This window comes from Panulirus ornatus, chromosome 8 (genome assembly GCF_036320965.1).
Source record: "Panulirus ornatus isolate Po-2019 chromosome 8, ASM3632096v1, whole genome shotgun sequence".
In the NCBI taxonomy this organism is placed as follows: domain Eukaryota; kingdom Metazoa; phylum Arthropoda; class Malacostraca; order Decapoda; family Palinuridae; genus Panulirus; species Panulirus ornatus.
Window position 1 is genome coordinate 3,269,294 of NC_092231.1, and position 9,488 is coordinate 3,278,781.

The window sequence follows — 9,488 nt, forward strand, 5'->3', positions numbered from 1 at the left end:
TCCCCTGGAGGAAACCTGGTGGGACGTCGAGATAAGAAAGTTACTCGGTAAATGATGTTGGTCCAGTCAAAAAGTGGAGAGAGAGAGAGAGAGAGAGAGAGAGAGAGAGAGAGAGAGAGAGAGAGAGAGAGAGAGAGAGAGAGAGATACATGTGTCTAGGCTGATCTCCTTTATGTTTAGCTTCATGTGAAAATAACAAGAGACATTATAAAAGAAAACTTTATTATTAACATGTTAACGGTATCCTCTTACTTAAGAGTACTACACAGCATAATATGCTTACATACATCTCCTTACTACGGAAGATATCATAATACCACAGCACCAGCTGCTGCTGCTGAAGACCAGAGGACGAGTCCAGCATAGGAAAATTATACCCGACCGTCCTGTGTTGACGTAGAGTGGTGGGACCAGCGAGGGGTTCCTGCTGGAGGATTTACGCTTTAGTAATGGCCCTGAGCCAATCCAGGTAGTGGGCCACGTTGACGTAGACGCCAGGGACGCCCGGGTGTCCGCAGCCGATGCCCCAGGACACCAGGCCGGCCAGCTGGACACTGCCGTCAGGACCCGAGCACACCAGGGGGCCGCCTCCGTCACCCTGGAAGAGAGAAGACACCAGAGTGATAGAGTCGTAACTTTAAAGATTATGTTCATGATATTCTGATCGTATCAGGATCTATAGAACGTAAGTCAGGTTCGCTACGTCGGACGTACCTTGCACGTATCTTTGCCTTGCTCACCGCCGGCGCACAGGTTGCCCTCGTGAAGCGCAAAGTCTCTCCCCAGGCGAGTCTGACGCAGGAGCGCTTCACACTTCAGTCCTTCCACCACGGGCAGCTCTACCTCCTTCAGGATGTGGCTGAATTTACCCTCGGAGCCAAAGGCGTCTTTGCCCCAGCCAGTGGCGAAGCACCGGTGGTGGGTGAAGTCTGCTGAGGATGACGGAAGGCAGACGGGCGTGATGTGTGGGCTGGAGGGAGAACCAAGGGAGCCTTAGTACATAGAACCAACGTAAACAGATCGTACAGACGGGAATGAAAATTCCTATGACAATGACAGTGACCAGAGCAGCCCCAGTGGTTGGGGGCGGCTGGCGATACTCACTTGGTCGAAAAGTCGACGAAGGCCTCCAGTCTGATGACGGCGATGTCGTTGTGCAGGTTGCCATTGTAGTACTCGGGATGTGTGTACACCCCAGCGGCCCTCAGCTCCACGTGGTCGTAGAACTCCGACTGTCCCGACACGTCCCACTCGCCCAGGCGAACCTTCAGTTGGGTCGGGTGCAGTCTGGGCCACGCACAAGTTACAAAGATTAAAAGCATGTCACAGCTCACTGCGGCACTGAGCAGTGTCTTATTCCATATAGTGAACAACTCTAATGTTACTCAGGGGAAGGTGGAAACACTGACCCCTCGATGCAGTGGGCGGCGGTGAGGACATGTCGGTCGTCGATGAGCGCAGCGCCGCACTGGTACATGATGTCCCCTTTTTCACGCCTCAAGATGGCCGCCTGCCAGGGGTACTCCCCGAACTCGGAGTCACCCTCGACAAAGTGCGAAGTCTTGACGCGACCCAGGAGACCCGCGGCGTTGCGACGTCCGCAGGCATACTTCTGACGGCGGGGTTTAAACACAGGCCTTCGGCAGCAGACGTGATCGGAGCCGCAACCATTGCTGCCGGGGGTGAAGCCCGTCAGTTGACGCTGAGGAAGTAACACAGAAGGTTAGTTGAATGTGTCGTCATCTCTCATGCTTTCTCAGGCAGACTATGTCAGCAAGCAAGCCTCAAGATCTGAACCATAAATTTGTAACACAGTGACAATCATCTTGGAACATAAGACCAACTTACCCCCTGACGGTCGTTGGGAACGCTGGTGAGATCAGGTGTGTCAGACGTGTCGTCCGTGTCATCGGCCTCCCTCCTGACGCGTGTCTCCTCATCGTTCACAGTTGGTGCTTCCGTCACAGCTTCAGTTGTTTCCTCCTCCGACACCGCCTCAGTTGTGTTCACCTCCGTCACCGCCTCCGTTGTGTTCTCCTCCGTCACCTCTTCATCTGTTTCTTGAGCCTCCGTCGTCACCATGACCCTCTCGTCGGTCAGGTCCAGGACTCGACCTCGACGAACACTGTTCCCGGTGGTCACCTCGATCTCGGATGCAACATTACTTTCGGTGTCATTCGAGAGAATGTCTGAGCCTCTGTTGCGGGCGTCTAGAAGTTGTCTAATGTCGTGTGGCGCGCTGCGGGCGACGATGTCTTGGTCGGAGCAGAAGGGAGTCGGTACACACTGGCAATCCTCGCGGTATGTGGGAGCCAGTTGCTGGTAGAGAGGCTGCGGCACTGACGCAAGCGGGCGGAATCCTGTCTCTATCTCTCCTGGCTTAAAGTTTTCACTGACGATCTGAGTAGACACGACGGACAGGGAGTGATCGTTGGCGCTGTCCTGGTGAAAGCCATGTTGGACACTTTGCTCTACGACTTGCTTGACACTGCCCTGGTTCTTGCCATGGGTGACTCCATGGCTCAGGTCCTGGCGCTGGAAGACATGTTGACTGCCTTGACCGTGGTAGATGTCCTGGTGAGCACTATCGTCTTGGTAGACGTGTGTGTGGGAGTGGGTGTGGTGTTCAATTACTGTGGGTTGAATGGATGCAACGGTGTAAGTTGGAATGGCGTTAGCATAGGCTGGCTTTGGCTCATGGTACGAGGGCTTGGGTGCGACGTAGGGCGGGCCAGCTGCGGGGAAGTGAGGCTTTGGTGGAACATAATCAACCTTTTGAGCCACATGGACCGGCTTGGTGTTTACGACGTAAGGCTTCTGAGGGGCAACGTAGTCGGGTTTGGGGGCGACGTAGGAGGGCGTTGGGGCAGGGTAGGCAGGGCGAGGAGTGTGGTAGGTAGGGGTGAGAACAGTGTGCGTTGGCTTGACTGGGGGGTAGTAGGAGGGCAAGAGAGGGGCATAGTTAGGGTTGGGGGCAGTGTAGGAGGGGCTGAGGACACTGTGACCCACTTTAGGGGGAATCTTGGGCTTGGAGCCGGGCATGAAGGGCTCAAGCACCGACAAAAGCCCCTTCAGTGGAGAAGGGTACGACGGGGCTTTGGTTGGGGGAAGAGAGCCGTGCTTCCTGTTGGGGTAAGTGGGTTTGAGTGACGGGACTCCGTAGGAGGCGTGAGGAGCGACGGGCTTGGGATGAGGAGGCCCGTAGGAAGTGTGAGGAAGAGTCGGCTTGGGGTGTGGGACTCCATAATGGGACTTCACAGGCGCTGGATACTTCTTGTCACACTGGAAACAACAGATGGTGCATTAGTTGGGTAGAAAACGTGACATAATGATACTCCCAAATATTTAAGAATGTTAGAATACAGTAAAGTCATTATATTACTCAAATGTCTGCTTCTCAGTGAGAGTAAAGAAATAAGTGATCTCGTGACTTTGCAGTCTTTTGTTTAGGACGCCAGACTCTCAGTTCAGTAGCAGTGAAAGTATACAAACACGCCGTCCACAATCATGAACTCACATTGATGCCGATTCCGTAAGAACAGAGTTTCTCTCCGATGCCCAGGAAGCGGCCCTCTCGGCTGCCGTCACCCGCGACCACCAGGCCGTCCACAACATGCCCGTCCTCCCCGTCCACACTGTACGAGGCGTGAGGCTCCAGGGGCAGGGGGTCGACGACGTCCAGCGTCTTGCGAACGACCCGCTCTTCTTCTTCCTCAGGGAACACGTCACTAACCTGAGGCTCCTCAGGGCTGACCGACACGCTGAAGGTGGCGACACCAGGTGCTGGGGCGTCCCCAGAGATGTCTTTAGCCTTTCGGGAGGACTCTGAGCCCCAGGACCATTGGTCGTCCTCCTGTGCAGTAGCCGCTGACACCAGCAGGAGCAGCAGCAACCAGGGTGTACCTGCAGGAAGGGGAACACGTTAGTTACACTGGTTGGTCTGAGTCACGGTTAATTACGTCACTTTCTCCACGATGGTTCCGCTAACTAGCAATTCCCGAATATTTTCACTTCAAAATTTTCATGGTTTACTCACACACTCATAAATGAGGAGGGCTACACTCACTTTTATGATCCATGTTTGGCACTTATTCCTACAAGATACAATAAATATATAATAAATAAATAAATAGTATTTCGTCAGTAGAGTATGAACGGTCGTCTCGTCTTGGTGGTTGAGCGGGAACTGACTTCCTCTCCCGCCAGCTCTCGGCCTTTATATACCTGGCGCGGACTGCCATCTTTCGGCGGCACCGCGACCTTCACCTGCCAGAATTCCCCGGAACTACTCATGTACTGCACACACCATCGCTTATGTCTAGGGTCTTCATATATATGAATAAATGTGTATATCACATTCCTTAACTCTCATAGAAAATGGCTGTCGCCATCGATCAGTCAAAATAACGAGCGGCCACAAAAGGTCTTCATCGAGAATATACTCCATTCAAAGTACTTCTAAACAAACGTTTGTCAGGATACGATCTGGGTGTGGCGGCCTCAGCCTGGCGCTGATCTCAGAAAGTGAGCGGTGTGGTGACGGTTGAGGGGGAGGGGGGGAGTGTAAAGACAGGGAAAGTTGTGTCGGTATGTATGTACGTGTGTGTGTGTGTGTGTGTGTGTGTGTGTGTGTGTGTGTTTATGTTCAAGGGGAGGGAGGGGGAAGGGGGGCGTATTGTCGGTTCACAGGGGTGAGGAAAGCGTTACATTTTGTTGCTGCAACACAAGTGGTGTTGCTGTGGTCTGGTTCTTGCTTGGATCATCCACAGTTAAGTCTTTGCCATCCGCGACCCTCACAGTGAAGCAGGACGAAGCAGGACTTCTTCACGTCCTTCCACACAAGCTTCGTGTCTTGCTTCCTCTCATGGCCTCGGTTTACTCTGGTGTGACGTGACGTGAAGACCTGGCAACCGTCGATGTCGTCTAACTGATTAGGACTGTGATCAGGTCGCCCATCCCTCCTCTCCTCCAGGTTGGACAAATATATGGTCCTCAGCCTCTGAGTGTAGCTTAGATACTATCTTGGTTGCCCTACTCTGGACCTCCTCAATTAGGTCTTCGTGCCTTTTTAAATGCGGTGACCAAACCTGAGACGTAGACCCCAGTCTTAGTCTAATTTAAGCTGTTATTAGTTTATCAGACATTTCATTTATTCATTTCAATCATCTTGACCCGGAGCTCTTGCGACAGACGCCTGTAGTTTTTCTTTTCGTTTCCTACAAGTTAATGATTGTATCGAGGCCTTACTTCACAGTCTTCCATCCTCATTACTTGGCATTTATTCGAATTGAATTTCATCAACGTTTATCGGACCTACTTTGAATTCAGTCATGACTTTGGCATCATCTGCAGACATGTTCAGGTAAAAATACATTCCAACAGGCAAGTTATTCACACACAACACAAACAGCAGCGGGCCCAATACCAGGCCCTGCGGCACACAGTTGGTAACTCCACACCCTACGTCGAGAAAGCTGCTCAAACCTGCATCTTTTGCTCCCGTCCAGTAAGGTAATCATCTGTCCATAGAAGGAGTCTATCCCTTATTCATGTTTCTCAGATCTACCTCATTACTCCACCTGCGACGGGGTAATGTCAGTGTGCTCTCTGGCAGTCTAGAAATGTGTGGTCTACCCATACATTTCTTTGGTCCATGGTGGAGCTTCACCTTTCATAGGAGTTTAGGTTATTCGTAATGCATAACTTTCTATCCTTGAATCGGTGTTGTGTTCCATCTAGGTAGTGTCTGCTTCGCAAGTAGTCATCCAGTTGATTTCTAAGGGAGACTGGTCTATGGCTCTCGCAATTTCCTGATCACGTGTCTTAAATGTAGGTGCGACACTCATCTTCTCCCTCAACTTTGGAATTGCACCTTCCTCCCGTGATCACCTTCCTCCCGTGATCACCTTCCTCCCGTGATCACCTTCCTCCCGTGATCACCTTCCTCCCGTGATCTGCTGAACGGTATCTCAAGTGGCCTCGCACATGCCTCCGCACATATGGGGAGTCTCACCAGGACCAGGAGTCTTATATGAATCAAGTTATCCTAATACATTCCAAGACTTCTTGGCCATCACACCTTGGTAATGTCGGGGCAATAGACCCCTCCACTGTTGAAACACATTCGGAACAGCGTTTCATGCACCTCCTCACATTTTCTCATCATCCTCACCAATTACTCTACTCCTTCTTAGTTCCTTAGCTTGACTAGATGTTCTCCCGGGACTGTTTGGAGTTGTCTGTAGCCTTGTCCATAACGCTCTTTTCAAAATTTCTTAGTTCCTCTTTCCTTATCTTGCAGTACTCACTTCTTACTCCTGTATATCTTTCATATGCTGACTGGCTACAGTGTCATCTGTATCTCCTCCATGTCACATCTCTAAGCTTATTCTTTTTGAAAATCTTGATCGAACAATATCTTCCTCTCCTCTTCAACCTTTTCCCCCCCCTACTATTTGCATACAATGGTACACATATTCTGACCCCTTCATTGTAGGTTTCACAGACCCTTGTGTGGCACTGGTCTATACCACAGTTACAGAACCATTTCAGCTCTAAGTAGTTACTATGTACTTCCTCTCTTGGCGCTGTCCTCCCTCTGATTCCTTGTGTATATCGTCTTCAACCACGTTGTCAGAGTCAAGCAATAATATCGTCACCTTTTCCAACTTGTGTATCATATCTAATATGTTCTGTTTCCATAATATGATATGTAAACGCCAGGTGTAGCGGAGATGGTGTATCAACTGCCCTGGATTTCGTCTTGGTGTACCACCTACCCTGGTTCTCGTCTGCTTCGTGACGTGGTGATACAGGGAATTCTCTGTATACATTCTACTTGTGTCTCCATGACTCTCTATCTCCATGAGGCGAGAGTCTCCTGTCGCTTTCTTCACTTTTCTATTTTATTCCTTCATTGTCATCAAAACAGAGCTGTTCTGGGTCACTGCAATTCTTTGGAGGTTTGTAAACTAAGAGCTCCACTGCGCACTTCCTTCCCTTAGTAATTCTACCCAGTACATACTGCATGGCAGTGCCATCCACCTGATATTACCTGAGCTTGTATGGCATTTGTTATCAAGGGAGCTAGTCTGTCAGTCCTTCATCTCCTCTGTCCCTCCCAGATATCACGTTCATCCTCTGAGCAGATCTGGCCAATTCTTTCTCCTCCAACAATGTTAGCGTTGCTTCCCATGATTTGTACCTTTTAGTACCTTTCCACATAGTATCAGTCGGTCAACATTTGTATCCAAATTCATCAGCCAAAAGCACCTGCTTTCTTATTAACTCCAGCCTCCCGGAGTTAGAAGAGGAGGGAGTTGCTCCTCCCTCTGGCCTCATTCAGTTCCTCTTGTTTTTCGCTTTTTGTTTGGTCTCTCTCTCTCTCTCTCTCTCTCTCTCTCTCTCTCTCTCTCTCTCTCTCTCTCTCTCTCTCTCTCTCTCTCTCTCTCTCTCTCTCTCTCTCTCTCTCTCTCTCTCTCTCACTCTCTCTCTCTCTCTCTCTCTCTCTCTCTCTCTCTCTCTCTCTCTCTCTCTCTCTCTCTCTCTCTCTCTCTCTCTCTCTCTCTCTCTCTCTCTCTCTCTCTCTCTCTCTCTCTCTCTCTCTCTCTCTCTCATTTACTCCTTGCAAGTCCTCCATTTCGGCAAGATTATCAGCTTGCTTGAGCACCTGTGCATCTCCAAACCAATGTTAATGTTCATGGTAATATTTGTTTCGTCTCTTGATCGTATGTTCCGATCCTCCTAACTTCTTTTACATATAGACCTGAATCTGGCATAAAGTAGGTTTCTATCATGCTCCTCTCCCTCGGCTTCCCTCTCCTCCATGTTTGGCAGAGGGTCTTCTTCCAACGCGAGAATCAACAAGAAGTTACATCTGGCAACGTCTCTCTGTACAGTTTCCCTTATCTCAGCACCGTACCGGCTCGTCTTCCTCTTATTTCCAGTTTTCATAATACTTCGTCTTCCCCTTCTTTTATATCGTCTAAAGCTCTGTCTTTTTATTGCTGCATGATTATCCTTTTGGTTTGATCAGTCACCTTCCTGTCACACATTTAGCCACTTGTGCCCAATATTATTCCTCTCCAACTCTGACTCTCACTTCTCCTCCTTTTTCCTCCATACATCAGACCAATTACAGCCTCCATCCAATTATGAGGCACCTGACCACTTTTCCATGCTACCATACACACTTTCCACTCCCACTCTACAGCAGTTTCACCTCTGCTCTTCACCATCACACTCGCCCCTCCATCTAATACGTCAGTCTTTCCATTATGTGTGAGCTTTATTGTTCTTCTTACGTGTTCGTTACCAATGACCTTTCTCTCAGATACCTTTTATTCTTTCATCCTACTTCTATTCTCACTGTGCTGATAGACTCGTCTCTCTCAGCTTAATGTCCATTGCATTCTTCGAAAATTTCTCTCCATAATTCACAGAGTTTATCTTGGTTACTGACATTCTCCCAAACTTATCTAATATACTTTGGCTCTGTACATACTTCTCTCCATAAGGTATTCGTCTTTCTCCAAATAACCTTTTTATTCCCTTCAGTGCTGGCTATTATCCGTCTGAGATCTTCACTTGCCTCCCCTTCATTCATATTTACCATGCCTCATCTCTCCTATTAAAGGCATTTATCTTACACTTACTATTCTCCGTTCAACAATGTTTATTGTCAGATTCAGCTTTTCTTCTATCGTTTTCTTTCCCTCCACCAGTTTTCTTACTACATTACCCCGCTTCCCACCCTCCTCTTCGACACCACATCCTGACACCAGCCACCAACACTCCCCCTGACCATCAACACATCCCTCCTGTCACAACATCACTTCAGTCGTAAGTACTAAACTCTCTCTCGGTCACAAGTGGCACGCGTCACATCTGTCACGCGTCACAAGTCTCACGCATCACGGGGCGTTACGCGTCACGGGGTGTCACGCCCTCGACTTTGGTAACGGTGTGGCCGTGACAGGACGGAGTGACGGTGTCGTACGTATCCTTGCCACCTGTAGCGCCTGGACAGTGTGGGTGTTGTGATCCAGCACTGGAGGCTCTCAAGTTCATGGCAATACTCGCTGACGTCGACCTGGTGACCCATAAGGCAATCCTCATCTAAACCCGTCAACCTTGGGCTGGGAGGAATCTCCCTCCATGGCTCGCGGGCTGCCTCAGGCATCGTCCTCAGGGAGTAATGCATCCGAGGGGGCCAGCCATCTTCATCTTCCACTCCCTCACCTGTGGTTCCATAACGGGACCTCTGCGCTACCTGAAGAACAACACCGTGTGGGAGAGATGCTCTGTGGGAGTCGACTGCTTTACCGCTAGTAACAGCGGTGGTGGCAGAGCTTCAGTCTACGTAGCGGCTCCAGGACAACCCTTGCCAGCTTCCAAAAGTGGACGATTGCCGACATCGTCACCAGGGAACATGGCAAGACGGTGGTTGTCACGCACACATCAACGTTGCCATTTGATCGCATACCACT

General features: G+C 49.9%; 1 protein-coding gene across 1 annotated transcript; it reads right to left on the bottom strand.

The window, feature by feature from the left end:
- Window positions 1–205: 205 nt before the first annotated feature.
- Window positions 206–4,220, bottom strand: LOC139749747 (uncharacterized). The gene is made up of 7 exons (XM_071663949.1): window positions 4,067–4,220; window positions 3,518–3,903; window positions 1,849–3,282; window positions 1,410–1,702; window positions 1,105–1,287; window positions 715–970; window positions 206–598 (listed from the first exon to the last, which is right to left on the bottom strand). Exons 1-7 carry the CDS (start codon window positions 4,077–4,079, stop codon window positions 437–439), a joined length of 2,727 nt encoding a protein of 908 aa, XP_071520050.1. The 5' UTR covers window positions 4,080–4,220; the 3' UTR covers window positions 206–436.
- Window positions 4,221–9,488: the final 5,268 nt, after the last annotated feature.